General features: G+C 39.5%; 3 protein-coding genes across 3 annotated transcripts; all 3 read right to left on the bottom strand.

Annotated features, from left to right (window-relative positions):
• Positions 1-1,278: 1,278 nt before the first annotated feature.
• On the bottom strand, positions 1,279-2,368 carry LOC101300154. Its single transcript, XM_004301292.1, has 3 exons — positions 2,125-2,368; positions 1,734-2,021; positions 1,279-1,646 (listed from the first exon to the last, which is right to left on the bottom strand). Exons 1-3 carry the CDS (start codon positions 2,366-2,368, stop codon positions 1,480-1,482), a joined length of 699 nt encoding a protein of 232 aa, XP_004301340.1. The 3' UTR covers positions 1,279-1,479.
• Positions 2,369-7,292: 4,924 nt separating this feature from the next.
• On the bottom strand, positions 7,293-9,370 carry LOC101306337 (E3 ubiquitin-protein ligase MIB1-like). The gene is made up of 4 exons (XM_004299636.1): positions 9,251-9,370; positions 8,788-9,116; positions 8,009-8,536; positions 7,293-7,763 (listed from the first exon to the last, which is right to left on the bottom strand). The coding sequence occupies exons 2-4, from the start codon at positions 9,110-9,112 to the stop codon at positions 7,546-7,548; spliced, it is 1,071 nt and encodes a 356-aa protein (XP_004299684.1). The 5' UTR covers positions 9,113-9,116; positions 9,251-9,370; the 3' UTR covers positions 7,293-7,545.
• A 4,574-nt stretch (positions 9,371-13,944) lies between these two features.
• On the bottom strand, positions 13,945-14,505 carry LOC101300734 (ankyrin repeat-containing protein At3g12360-like). Its single transcript, XM_004301293.1, has one exon. The coding sequence runs from the start codon at positions 14,503-14,505 to the stop codon at positions 13,945-13,947; it is 561 nt and encodes a 186-aa protein (XP_004301341.1).
• Positions 14,506-14,924: the final 419 nt, after the last annotated feature.

Raw genomic sequence — 14,924 nt, forward strand, 5'->3', positions numbered from 1 at the left:
ATTATCTAATTACGGGTACGGGGACGGGTACGGGGATGAAAAATGTAAAAAGGTATGGGTACGGTATTTTGATCCCCGTACCCTACCCTACCCATTGCCATCCCTATCCTGAATACCAGAGAAAAACATAATGTGAATAATGAATTAAATAGATGTGAGAAAAAATTTAAAACAAGCGTATGAATTAAATAGATGTGAGAAAAAAAATTAACACAAGCATGCGGTTACTATGGATAGTGGGAAACATTATTTCTTCTTACGTTTTCAACTTTAATTATGTTATTTATCTTCTTATATGTCCAACATTAAACGTTGAGGTTCATAATTGTAAATCATAATTTTAAATATTTTAATGATTATCAACTTTCACTAAAAATTTGCAAAAGTGATAGTCATATAGACCTTAGTACCGAACTGTAGAGATGTCGATATAGATTAAACGGTTGATTTTATAAGTGATCTTTTAAAAGGATAAAAAACAAAGTAATCCCCTCACTAGCTAAAGGATCCATCTGAGAGATGTACACACATGTTCAACGTACCTTGGGAAATGAGATCCCTTTTATTTTGATGATTATCTTCTGATGAGAACATTTATAGAAACATCATGAATGTTCAGTTGAGCAACTTCTCCACTGTGTATACCTGTTACATACAAAATCATAGAACCACAACTAAATTACAGTAAATCATTGATTTGAAACATTGACGGTGATATCTTAGATACCTAATGAAGGCAACTAGGAGGCACGGCTGCCGCAGAGTTGAGAGCAGATCCGAGTGCTCAGATCGGGTTTGACGTTTGAGTGGGAGTGCTTGCCGGAGTTTTAGGCGTTCGGCCAAAACGACGCAAGTCAGGAATGGTTGAGGTTTTCTGCATTTGTTGAAACCAAGGGGTTGGGGTTTCTTTGGATTTACGGTCTTGGTTTGGTGGGCTCGATAATGTTGGTAGTGGTGCGGTGGGGTCAAGGTCGTTCGCTGGGGGAGGCGGCAAAATTGAAGCTGGGTTAACCAATTTCTTGGGTGCCCTTAGCAGTTGGGCTTGAAATTTTTTTGGGTCTGGGTTCATGGCTTTGAGGCTTTTGCAGTTTTGCTTCTTAGATTGGGTCTAGCATGTTCTGGTTTCTTTGGGTCAGACGGGGTAGATTGAATGCCTCTAAGGCCATCAAATAAGCTCGGGTAGTACTTGGTTCCGTTGTGGTTTCTTCTCTAGCATCGTCAAGAAATCACCCTTGGGTTTCTTTGCTCTTATTTTGTAATAGTTGCATTTTAGGTTGCCTTAATCTGTATTGTTATCTTGGTTCTTAGACCATCTATAGCTCTTTGCCGATGACTCAATTTTGTCGTAACCGTTTAGGAGTGAGCTATTTTTATGTAACTTTTTACTATATCAATACATTGACACTCTGCTTTGTTAAAAAAAAACAAAAACAAAAAGAAACAAAAGAAAAAAAACTAGGCAAAAGAAAATGGATAAAGTTAGCTATACTCACGGTTATAAATCCATCTTTGCCAGCGCGTCAGTTGGCTTCCGCTTAAGAAGGCATATCTCATGCGAGACAATTTCAACATAGGAGAAGTTTTAAGCTTTTCGTGCATAGTCATAGCCAAGTATGGGTAATGGCGAAGCAAGTCCCAAGCCAAATCTAAAATACAGTAAAAGCGGATTAGTTGCAATTGATTTAATAGAATGACAATGATCAGCTGTATGTGGAAAAGAGATCATGTCTTACCATTCTGTTTGCTATTATCTAAACAATAGCAAATAAAGGCACTGCCATTGGGTCCGTTGAGAAGTTCAGGTGGAGTGACTGAATAGAGATAGCGAACCGATTCCCATTTTTTCCAACGAAGTGCGTTGACAACGGGAATACCATCATCGCGACCCGAGGGAATGCCAAGTACTTGATCATTTATTCCAGCCATCTTTTTAGCTATTTCGTAAACGTCTCCATCCTTGAAACATTGGATTGCCCAATTTAAAGCTGTAACACCTTGAGCATCTTTGTCTTCCAAAGCCTCTGGTCTCATCAATGGCATCAACATTTTGACGATATGCATGTGCCCAAACTGGACTGCTAGGTGAAGAGCATTGCAACCCCTTTTGTTTTTTTATTTCTAAACCTTCTTGTCTCATGGATTGTACTAACTCCTTGGCAATACCCACATTCCCACTTAATAGTGCACAGTTGATAGGTGTGTCTCCATCCGCGTCTTGTATTTCTAGACCTTCTTTTCTCATAAACGGCACCAACTCTTTCACAACATCCACATTCCCCTGCAGTACTGCTTGGCGAAGAGCTGTGGAACCTGTAGCGTTTTGTATCTCCAAACAACTGCCAAGTGTGTTCTCGTACTGTTCAACCATGTATTTGGCCTTTTTCATGAGGAATTCTTCACTGACCCCTAAACTTATACCAGAACCAAAAGTCGTGAAATCTTCAACGGTTTTCAATTCCAGATGATCTTCTTGTCTCGTTTTCAGCAATGACACCAATCCTCTGATAACATCCTATTGAATTTGAATATAAGAAAGATATGTGTTAATCTTAAGAAAACTTGTACAAGATACAGCCTATATATAGAGGTAAGAACCCAAGCTATAGTCCAACAAATCAAGCTCTTAACCTAATCACCATGTGAACTAAAATCCTAGGAAAGATAAACCACTGTAGAGAAGGAGTAAGGTGATGTCCCTTAATTAAAGGGACAACCTCAAATCTAACCAGAAGAAGTATGGGACAGGAGAAGTGTAAAAGAAGTTAACAGCTAACACACTAGCTTCTAACACACTAGGTAATAGCTTCTAACACACTACGTAATAGCTTCTAACACTCCCCCTCAAGCTGGATCAAGGGAGTTCCTTGATCCAAGCTTGGAAAGCAATCGTTCGAACTGAGCAGAAGCAAGAATCTTGGTGAAAATATCTGTCAGTTGATCACAAGATCTTGTGTACACTGTCTCAATGAGTTTTGCTTGAACTTGATTCCGAACAAAGTGGCAGTCAACCTTGATATGCTTTGTACGTTCATGGAAAACTGGATTGGCTGCAATATGCATAGTAGCTTGATTGTCACAGTGTAAAGGAATAGGTTGAGTGCACACAATGCCCAAGTCTCCCAACAAAACTTTCAGCCAAATAATTTCATAAGCTGTGGAAGCCATAGCACGATATTCTGCCTCGGCACTTGATCTAGCAACTACTGTTTGCTTCTTACTCTTCCAAGTGACGAGGTTGCCTCCAATGAAGGTACAATAGCCAGTGGTGGATTTTCTATCAATGGCATTACCGGCCCAATCTAAATCTGAGTATCCTTCCATCTTGAAGTGACCATTGTTTCTCATCACAATCCCTCGGCTTACTATGTCTTTTAAGTAGCGCAAAATTCTTTTAACAATGCTGAGATGATGAGTGGTAGGAGAGTGCATGAATTGACTCACCAAGCTTACTGCATAAGTAAGGTCTGGTCTTGTAATAGTGAGGTAGATGAGCTTGCCTACCAGACGTTGGTAGCTGCAAACATTAGTAAGAAGTTCTCCTTCAATATCTAGCTTCAGCTTGCTGTCAAGAGGAGTACGAGCAGGCTTGCTACCCTGCATTCCTGCTTCTGTTAGTAGATCAACGACATATTTTTGTTGATTAAGAAAAAGACCATGAGATGATTGGTCTAATTCAATCCCCAGAAAGTACTTCAAAACTCCAAGGTCCTTAATAGCAAAGGCATTATGCAAGGCTAATTTGAGAGCTTTGATCTCATCCATGTTATCTCTGGTGACGATGAGATCGTCTACATAAACAAGAACAACCAATTTTCCAGTGTTGCTGTTGCGCACGAACAAGGAGGAGTCAGCATGACTTCTTGTGAACCCTGAAGCGAGAAGTACTGAACTCAATTTTGAGTGCCATGCACGAGGAGATTGTTTCAATCCATATAGAGCCTTGTGCAGTTTGCAAACCATTCCAGATTCCTGTTCACGAGGATGACCAGGAGGTATTCTCATATAAACATCTTCTTCAAGATTCCCATGCAAGAAGGCGTTCTTGACATCCATTTGATAGAGAGACCACCCAGCATTCATAGCAATTGACAACAAAACTCTTACTGTGTTCATTTTGGCAACAGGAGCAAATGTCTCCTTATAATCAACACCAAATGTTTAAGTGAAACCACGAGCCACTAACCTTGCTTTATAACGCTCAAGAGAACCATCTGAGTTGTACTTGAGTTTATAAATCCATCTTGCTCCAACTAGCTTCTGTCCCTTTGGAAGAGGGACAACACTCCAAGTTTTGTTCTCATCTAGGGCTTGGAGTTCATCATGCATAGCTTGTCTCCATTTTGGAGACTGATTTGCTTCAACAAAGTTTCTTGGTTCAGTCTCAGTAAGAATCTTGCTGAGAAAGGCATTATGAGAAGAGCTCACACCCTGGAGACCTAGCTCGAGGGGATAACGTGATGAGTAACTAACATACTTTCCAAATCTTGATGGTGGTTGGCGCACCCTTGCTGGGTATCTGCGAGGAGATGGAGGTTGAGATGCTTCCTCATGTTGGTGACCCTCCATTTCATGAACTTCATCTATATTCACAAGTGGTTGAACAATGTCTTGTGAGCTATGAATATCTGCTGCAAGTTCATTCACAAGTGGTCTAGGAAAGAGCTCTCCAAACTACTCCCCCTGAGGTGCATCAGTAGATGGCTGAAAAAAGTGAGCAGATTCATCAAATCGAACATCTCTTGAAACAAGTAACTTCCTGGTCTGGGGATGGTAGCATTTGTAACCTTTTTGGGTGGAAGAGTACCCAAGGAACACACGCTTGAGAGCTCTAGGATCAAATTTATCCCTATGCTTGGACTGGACATGCACAAAACAAGTGCATCCAAAGATTATGAGATGAGTAAGATCAATCTTCTTGTTTTTAAGAACTTCAAATGGTGACTTGAAGTTCAATACACTGCTAGGCAATCTATTGATGATGTAGGCTGCAGTTTGTATACCCTGAGACCAAAATCTTTTAGGGACATTACTTTGAAGCATTAGAGCCCTAGTTTTTTCAAGTAGATCCCTGTTCTTGCGTTCTGCAATACCATTCTGTTGTGGAGTTCCCACACAACTAGTTTGATGAATGATTCCTTGTGCACTAAGATAATCAGTCATGATTTTGGAAGTATATTCAGTGCCATTATCCGACCTTAGAATGCAAATTTTAGATGAAAAATTGTTACTGATAAGGTTATGAAAATCTTGGAAACATCTAAAAACCTCACTTTTGAATTTCAAGAGATAAACATAGGTAGTACGAGAGAAATCATCAATAAAGGTGACATAAAATCGATAACCATCAAAGGAGTCCAGAGATGCTGGTCCCCAAACATCTGAGTGTACAATTTCGAAAGGCTGAGTTGCTCTTGAATGAGAGATTTGGAAAGGTAATCTAGTGAACTTTGACATATGACATGTCTCACACTCGAGAAAACTTTTACAAAAATTGGGAAACAACATTGACAAAACACAGAATGAAGGATGAGCAAGGCCTTTGTGCCACAATTGTTGTTGTGTTGCAGACATGGAATCTGTTAAAAAACACTTTGAAAAACTTGATGAAGTGGAGATGTAGTACAAGCCATTTAGGAAGAACCCTTCACCAATCTTCTTCATGGAAACTCGGTCCTGAAACACAACATCATGAGAAGAGAAGATGGCTAGACAACCCAACAATTTAGTTAATTTTCCTACAGATAGGAGTTGGAATGGGAATGAAGGAACAAGCAGCGCAATAGACTCGATACATTTTGAAAACAGTTTTAGTTTTCCTTTTCCTAGAATCGGAACATTGTTGCCATTTGCAACTGAAACATGAGAAGGTTTTGAAAGAGTTTCAAAATCATATAGAGTGGAAGGATTATTTGTGATGTGTTCTGAGGCACCTAAGTCAACTATCCAAAAATCATGGTTTTTACTGATATCTAGAGCTGTAGAGTGTGCACATATAATACCTGGTGTATCTTCTGCATAAGCCATGTTTGAATTTGCCAAGAACCCAGCAAATTTTCCAAGCATAGCTGTTGTATCTCCAGCTTCATTGTTCTCCATACTGTCTTGTTTCTTCTGAAGAAAACTGGCAAACTCATTTATGAGAGTTATAGGATTGGAGGTGAGGTTCATCATGTCTTCAGAAGTATTGCTTATATTTGCCTTGGGGTTTGAGACAAATGGACCTCTCTGCATAGTACCTCTTTGTATTTTCTGCTCTTCATTGAACTTAGGCTTCAGTTCTGGATGCAGGATCCAGCATCTTTCTTTTGTGTGTCCAATACCTGCTCGACCAATGCTTTCACAGTGAGAGCACTTCAGCTCTGGTCGTCTGCCCCTGTATGGTTGGTTACTTGCGCTCTTATTTGCAGCAAAAGCTCTAGCCTCTGACTCTCCGGTGTTGATGTCTACGCTCATCACCTTTTTGCGCACTTCTTCTCGTTGAATGGTGTTGCACACTATTGTGAATGAGGGCAGCTCAGGGCTCATCAACAGATGACTCTTGAGGTCTTCATATTCATATCCCATACTTGCAAGCAGTTGGAATACTTTATCTTCATCCGCTCTTTTCAACAGTGTGGGTGCATCAATGGTGTGAGGTCTATACATGTCAAGTTCATTCCACTTGGCTTTTAAATTGCCAAGGTGTTGAACAAATGAAAGGTTACCTGAAGCCCCGAGATGTCTTTCTTTAGTTGAAAAACTCTAGCTGCATTGTTTAGGTTGCCATACATGTCTTTGACAGCTTCCCAAAGGTGATAAGAAGACTCTGAGTAGCTGAAGATTTCTGAAATCTTTGGCTCCATAGAATTAAGAAGCCATGTCATGACAAGTTGGTCTTTGGACAACCAACTCTCATATTCGGCTGATGAATCGTCTGGGATCTTCTTATCCCTGATGAAGCTGAGCTTTGATTTTCCACCGAGAGCTAGTGTGACTGCCCTTGACCAAGGCAAGTAGTTTAATTCATCGAGGAGGGTAGAACATAAGCTCTGATTAGGATTTCCTTCCATGCTTTCGGTTTTTTTTCCACAGCAGAAGTAGTGGTTGCAAGAGATGAGTCTTTTGCAACAGATGAGTCCTTCTTTGTTACAACTCTCTTCTCCACCAAGATGGAAGGAAAAGAGTATGTTGTAGAGAAGGATTATGAAAGAAAGAAAATCAATACAGATGCAGGTCCTATGAGGATCACTGCTCTGATACCATATTGAATTTGAATATAAGAAAGATATGTATTAATCTTAAGAAAACTTGTACAAGATACAACCTATAAAAACTTGTACAAGATACAACCTATATATAGAGGTAAGAACCCAAGCTATAGTCCAACAGATCAAGCTCTTAACCTAATCACCATGTGAACTAAAATCCTAGGGAAGATAAACCACTGTAGAGAATGAGTAAGGTGATGTCCTTAATTAAAGGGACAACCTCAAATCTAATCAGAAGAAGTATGGGACAGGAGAAGTGTAAAAGAAGTTAACAGCTAACACACTAGCTTCTAACACACTAGGTAATAGCTTCTAACACATCCAGATGCCCTTTCCACACTGCTACGTGAAGAGCAGTATATCCGTTGTCGTCTCTTGGATCTACTGCTGTTACTGCACCACATGGATTATCAAGCTCTCTAAGAAACTCATTTGCCTTGTCCCAATCACCATTTGTCCCATAGGTAGTAAACGGTATATAACGCTCAAAACCGTCCTTGTCAATATTATTCTCACCTGCAAGGGAATTAAATTTGTATTTTGAACTCAAAGTTGTATATATTGATGATAGAAGCGCGCTACCATTCAAAAATCTTCCCTTGTTTGACCCTGGGTTATGTTAAATCATTTATCCAGAATCTTTTTCTGTTTGTAATCAAGTTGACATAGAGCAGGATAAATGTTATAACAAGAAAAAGATAAAAATAAAGGATTGAAGACCATGCAAATGATCCATCAGAGTCTTCAAAATATGAGATTACCTTTTTCATTTTTCACGAATTCTTTGACCATAGGCATATTCCCCTTATTCACTGCTAGGTGAAAAGCTGTGAAGCCATCATCGTTTTCTATTTTCAAGTCTTCTTGTCTCATCAACAACACTAACTCTTTCACAACATCCACCTTCCCTAAGTGGACTGCTATGTGAAGAGCTGTGTCACCATCATTGTCTTTCACTTCCCCCATCACTGGCCCCAATTCTTTCACAATGTGCACATGCTCCTTCCATGTTGCTAGGTGAAGAGCTGTGTCACCTTCAGCGTTTTTCGATTTCAAATCTTCTTGTGTCATCAAATGCACCAACTCTTTCACAATATGGATGTGCTCTTCCCTGGCTGCTACATGAAGAGCTATGTCTCCAAGGTCATCTGTTGTATCCATCGCTGTAGCTATGCTGCGAACATCAACATCTCCGAGACACTTCTTTGCCTTATTCCAATCACCACCGTAAACATATCCGATGAACGATTTATAGCGCACCAAGTGGTCAGCATTGTTCTCATCGTATTCTGCATGCCAATTGTTATGCCAAACTTGTTATCTCAATTGATTTCCATCACTTTCCCTATTATATTTCAAGCTAGTTTTACAACAAATCTATCCAATTTTTTAGCAGTAGACAACAGATCAGTTTATTAATAAAAGATGAAGAGTGGTGCAAGAATCAAAAGTTCAAAACGACACATGATTCGATATTGAGAAATTAACAACAAATTTTTTCCCTCTCAAGAAAATGTACTGTGATTGACAAAGAGCATACCTTGCACAACCTGGCACTTTTGTTCCAAAACCTCCCAAGCATTTTTGGCTGTTTCTATTTCTCTTATAAAATAAAACAGCTCCCTCCCGCATGAATTTTGAATTGCATACAAAGCCTTCGCATTCTTTTTGGTCCAAGCCTTATAATCAGCTTGGTCATCTTCGAGTTTTGGAGGTTCCCCAATTGCTTCTAGAACCTCCCAGAGATCTTCAGCTAACAAATACGTTTTCACCCGCGGTCTCCAATTTTCATAGTTAGTGCGGTTAAGAACTTCCAGAATAAGTGCATTCGAGCCAACTTGAATACTTTCCATGGTAGCCATCATCAATCTGAAAATTTATCCAACCAATAAGTGAACAATATGTTATTGGGAACCTATGTACAGCAATCATATTATTCATATATGAAAATAAGAAAAGTAGAGTATTAAGAAAGCAATTTTAATGAATTGAACTGCACTCACCTCAGAAATGCTGCTGCTTGAAGATACCAATATTTGCACAGACATTAGGCAATAGGCAAAACTTCAGATTTATAGATACACAAGTATTGTAACCAGATGTAATCGTGCATACTAAAAAAATTTAACAAGTTCACAATTAAACAATACTTAGATTTTCCTAAAGAAAGAAGACTTTTCGGTGTTCATTGAGCACGAGGTCATCCTAAAATTTAATTAGATGGACCCTAAAATTGCGTCTGAATTTACGTTGTGCATGATGTAATATCTGGCATTGTCTTGTTCACATAGTAGCTAGGTTGAACTCCATAAAAAAAAAAAAAAAATATTAGCTGGGTGAACAAGTCATTTACAATCAATTTAACATGTAGTGTGCCCACATGATCATCTGATTTGTTAAGATTCTAGTGTGCTGGCTTTTGAGTTATTAGTTGATCAGATAACTCTTTCAGTAACAATAATACAGCTAGTTGTGTTATTCTAAATTCTTCTTAATTTTAATTTCCTTAATGAAGACGATCCCACAAGCAAAGAACTATTCAATTTGAAATTTGTAAAGTCAATGGATCAACTAAAATATGACTACATTGACAAATATAATACAACTACAATTACAACAGAGAATAAGAGGGACAGAGAGTGAGAAAAGAGGCCCAGATGCAGAAAGAGTTGTGGGTTTGTGTTTGGAGATGTGATGTAAGTTTTGAAGACAACGTAGAGGTGCTAGAGGTTGATGAAGCAAACCCATGGCTCTGGTTCTCTGTGTGGTTTCAGAGCTTGATAAGAAGTGTGCGTGTTCTGTTTGGGATATGCTAGTTTTGAAGGTCAAGTGGGAATGGTCAAGTTACAGTAGACGGTGTCGTTTGAGGATGGTGCTGACAGGTTTTCAATTTGTTCCCTCTGACTAGGCCATTTTGCTGATATGGTGCTGACAGGTTTTCAATTTGTTCCCTCTGACTAGGCCATTTTGCTGATATGGTCCCTGTGCTCAGATATAAGTAATTTTGGTCCAGTTCTTATGGGATGAGAATAGGAAAAGATTGGTTTAGAATAGCTCATGATCAAAGATATACAAGAGCATGATCACTAAATGCTTTATGTTTACCAAATCATATGTGAGGCTGTTACCAAATCATACAGACGAAGCCGAGAACACCCAAAACAACAAATGAATCAAAGCTTAATGGAATCCAGAAACCATTGAATCCAACAGACAGAGATCCAAGAGAAGATTAAGTTCCCTACCACATGCATCGCCAGGAATTGCAAAAACCCGCCGGAGCTTCTCGGGTCGATTCTATCTCCATGCTTAACGATAAGACAAAACAAGTACCACCGGGAGGTCGGCGACATCGACATGAGTGGAACGCGACGGGTGCGCCGGCAGGAGGTCGCTGGACGCCGGAGTAGTGGTCGAGAAATCGATCGAGAGTGCTAAGAACCTGGGTTAATATGGATAGTTCATTCTTTATTTGGCTCTATATAAAGACACTCTCCGGGTTAATTTTTGACGGTCTGAAATGCTGGAGAATTAACACGGCCCAGATTGCACCAGCAGTTTCTATTTTCCTTTGGATTATTTTTTTCATAATTTCCAATCTTCCCAGAAAATGCCCTTAGGGCCTGACCTACACACACTGGCCACCAAAATTTAGGTTTTCCGTTATAGGAGTTCGAGATTATATTTTATTTTTTAATTTTTGGTTTAGAGAGATAAAGTTTTATATAATAACAAAACCATTAAAGCAAGTCTATTTCTTGGGTCTTCGTTGGGAGGCTTGGATCATGGGCGAGACCTGAATCGTCACGTGACAGTGATTTTGGGCTGCAGTTTCCACCTACGATTTATGTTTCTGGGTCGCCACGTGGCTGTGACTGTTTATTGAATTTTATATTTAGTATTTTATATGTTTGGTTTATTTTTGAGTTTTTCTGAAATGTCGAGTCTTCGATTTAAGGCTCCTATGTGGTAGTACGCGTCGACATGAGGTCACTGAGGGATTCGAATTAGTTTTCGATATGTCGAACTATTTTCTATGTTTTATCAAAGGTTAGATAAAATAAAATTATTTTTCAGAAATTAGAAATTCGTGATTAATCTCAACCGTTTGATCTCTTCCTTTTAAATCTGTGCCGTTCATTTTCTCTATAAAATCCCAACTCAGGTCAACTGACCCAAATCGGGTCAACTGTTTCTCCTTCGAAGACGACCGAGCTGTGTTGCTCTCCGATCGCCCAAGACGACGCCATCGATTCCGGCCACCCCACGGCGCCAGACTTGGCCAAAACCTTCCTCTTTCTTCCCTGTCCTAAACCCCTATCATCAATTTCACATGCATTTATCGTGGTGATCGAATTAGCTCCGGGAAGCTTTGCTTTTCCGCCTAAGGTTTGGATTTCCGGTGACCAAATCGTGTGCTAGAGGTATGGTTGTGATCACCTTTTCCTTCTCTATCTTCTCTTGCCTTTAATTTCACGAATTGCTTCTATTTTTATATACATCATTTTCTCTGCGTTTTTTGGATTCGCCGGTGATCTTCCACCGACGACGCCGTCTAAGCTTTCCGACATGCGTCTGTGGCACGCGTCTCGCTCTCTCTCTGATTCGGTCGTGCTAGAGACGCACGAGAGCAACGCGTTTAGGCGTGGGTGTCACAGTGCCACAACGTGGCCAGCGTCATGTGGTGGGGTGCAGGCGAGATGAGGTGGCTCGGAAGGCCCAGGTCCTCAAAATCCTTTGCCTGGGTCATGGGTCTAACCCAGGTGATGACCCAGGTCTGACTCAGGTTAAAGAAATTTCATGGGTGGAAGCAGCTCTTTTCTGGCTGGGTCTTCGTTTGACATGGCGAAGGCCTGGGTCTTGTTTTTAGGGTTGGGGTGGACTTGCTCTTACAACAATGAAAGATTTTGGTGATAGACAACAAGTCTCCACATTTATACCTACCCACATACCTGTGATTACAACGAACATGAATTGAAAGGGTCCAAATGTAACATATTTCTAACCCCACCCTTGATACCTCTTTATGGTCAACCTCAAAAAAAAACAACCACACCAAACACTATACACTAAAGCCGCCACCATATATGCATGGACAACCTCCATATTATATTGACAACAAGAAAATACCGACGTTAATACCAGTAGTCCCTAGACATGACATCAAACATGGCCCTACCAAAACCACCAACAACACCAACCAAAACCAACACCCTCGCCTAAAGGGTGAAACGACAAACAACATCAAAACAAAAAAAATTAAACTAAAAAAACCAAGAAAAATAAAAAAGAAAACTAAAATGACCCGGACCTGGGCTCAAGAGAGCCCTGGCCCAACCTAAACTCACTGGGCTTCAAGAGGTAGCTCTCCAAAGAAACCGGCCCAAGAAGCTTCTAGCCTGAGCCTAAGCCAGCAGTCGCCCCACCGCCAGTGCCAGCCGCTAGCGCCAACCGCCATGCGAAGTGCGTTGTCGTCCATGTCTCACGGAGGAGACACCACCATCTGCAAGATACAAACAGAACAAGGCAAGAGAAGACCAAATTTAGATCGGGTCTAATCCCTGCTCCACCCTTCTCCACTATGTTCTGCCTTTCGAATTTGCCTCACGCCGCCAAACCAATTTGCCTCCCACACGGCAAGACCGAACGACCACGATATTCCGACGACAAACCTCCTGTTAGAGCAACCCGACTACAACTCAGAATCAGCAACTTCTCAATCCGCCCTCATGGAAGAAACTTCCACTCTCAGTCCACCACCGCCGTCCATCAGAGCAGAACCACCACTTTGTCACCCTCAAAACTCCCGTCCGACGACGACAACGTCAATGGACGTGCCGTCGGACAGGAAGGAAAACGCAGTTTTGAAACCCTAGAATCAACCGGGTTTTACAGATTTGAAAATCCGAGTTGTGTGATTGAGGTTCAATTTTGGGTTATACTAAAGTTATATTCTATCCTTTAAATTGACGATTTCACCTTGAAAAAAAAAATTCAAAAATGAAAATGAAGCAACTTACATGATTACCAAGATCGTATAATAATCCTTGTCTTCCTTGAAGTCTTGAACAATCTCGACTTAGCTCTACTAATTTTTCCAAGGCACCCTCCCAGTTCCTACCCTCTTAAGTCTTAAATAATTTTCTTCATGAAATTTGATCGATAATAGTTATTTTTATTTATTGATAACTTGTGGTACAAATCGACTGTTAATAGTCATATACCTCACCATCAGAATCAAAACGACTACTAAACTAGTAATACTTCTTTTTCTTTTAGCCGTTGTACATATAGAGACCTAAAGTTTACTATAGTCAACAATTCCCAGTTAACTTGAAACCTGAGTTGTGGGATTAATGATCAAATTTCTCTTATAAGAGATCTGCAAAACTAGCTAGACAATTACTTAATGAGTCATTCTGATTTTCGACTGTACGAAAAATTACTGAATTTTTTGTTTTCACGTAATCATTTTCTTTCTCCGTATGTTCATATTTTCAAATGCCATACTTTATGAATTGTTTGTTAAATATATATTTTTTGATTAAAAGATATTCGGCAAATTCATTGATACTAACTGTACGTTTGTTACATGAAAACGTCACATGGTAGTCTAAAACCACAAAACAATTATAATGATAAATATAACAAGGAAGAAAAACAAAACGAATATCATGTTTAACATTTTATTCTTAAATCATGATTTAACTCGTTTAATCTTTTTTTTGTCAACTATTCCAGGTCCGTAAGTAGACATGAAAGTCTTGATAAGGAGAGGGAACAACAACCATACAAATAATATTACCGGAACACTAGTAAGCAAAATACTTAGCATAACAATCCAGGCTTCTCCGTCAAACATAAGGATAAACGCACAAGAAAACGCTATCACCATACTAACAATAGAGGAAAAAAGGGTGATTAGGCCGATCATTATCTTTGTCGGTAAAGATTTGAGGAAATCATTTTCTGCATAACGTGAGGTGAGTATTCCTAAAAATGTAATCACTGAACTTGTGGAAGAAACAAGTGATATGGTATCTGAGACCATATAAACCTTGAATAACTTGTGATTTAGAAACAAGGGAAAGCCTGTGTTACCATCATTTCCACCGGGAACTGTAAATGCTGCAGCAAACATCATTGTAACAATCAAAGCGCCTACAACTGTACAAGAAGTGGCCGTCCCTTTTATAGAAATCTCTGCATCTTCCAACAATTTCTTGTGATTCATGGTAAATAATTCACGTGCTGTCATATCGTTTGAACGGTCTCGACGTTCATACATTTCAGGAGGTACAACACTCTCCACCTCCTACGTTAGATAAAGAGAGACTTACACACATGACCTCAAATAGAAACCGGTACAATAGAATTTTCGTAATAAATATACTATAGTATTATGAAAATATATATATTACGAGAGAGAGAGAGAGATGTATATATGAATAAAGAATAAAGAGATCTGGTTAGAGGACGATGGAAGAACATAATAATAATAGGGTGCGGCTATTGCCACCCCACCAAATATTTTGTTCACCCCACATTTCAATTTTAAACTAAATATTCCAATACTAACCTTATAATCAAGAATTTTTGTGAAAATATAATATTAAACTAAAATCTATAAAATCCAAACAATAACAATTCTCTACATCTTTACATCGGAAAAAAAAA

The sequence above is a fragment of the Fragaria vesca genome, linkage group LG5 (genome assembly GCF_000184155.1).
Source record: "Fragaria vesca subsp. vesca linkage group LG5, FraVesHawaii_1.0, whole genome shotgun sequence".
NCBI classification, from domain to species: domain Eukaryota; kingdom Viridiplantae; phylum Streptophyta; class Magnoliopsida; order Rosales; family Rosaceae; genus Fragaria; species Fragaria vesca.

What these genes read in the sequence shown, in the direction of transcription:
- LOC101300154 (XM_004301292.1), bottom strand. Translation starts at nt 2,368, where the DNA reads ATGGTTGAACAGTACGAGAACACACTTGGCAGTTGTTTGGAGATACAA. An exon ending in ACAATCCATGAGACAAGAAG is followed by an intron (nt 2,022 to 2,124) that starts GTTTAGAAATAA and finishes TGATGAGACCAG; the next exon opens with AGGCTTTGGAAGACAAAGAT. An exon ending in AGATAATAGCAAACAGAATG is followed by an intron (nt 1,647 to 1,733) that starts GTAAGACATGAT and finishes ACTGTATTTTAG; the next exon opens with ATTTGGCTTGGGACTTGCTT.
- LOC101300734 (XM_004301293.1), bottom strand. Translation starts at nt 14,505, where the DNA reads ATGACAGCACGTGAATTATTTACCATGAATCACAAGAAATTGTTGGAA.
- LOC101306337 (XM_004299636.1), bottom strand. Translation starts at nt 9,112, where the DNA reads ATGATGGCTACCATGGAAAGTATTCAAGTTGGCTCGAATGCACTTATT. An exon ending in AAAGTGCCAGGTTGTGCAAG is followed by an intron (nt 8,537 to 8,787) that starts GTATGCTCTTTG and finishes ATTGGCATGCAG; the next exon opens with AATACGATGAGAACAATGCT. An exon ending in ATTCGTGAAAAATGAAAAAG is followed by an intron (nt 7,764 to 8,008) that starts GTAATCTCATAT and finishes ATTCCCTTGCAG; the next exon opens with GTGAGAATAATATTGACAAG.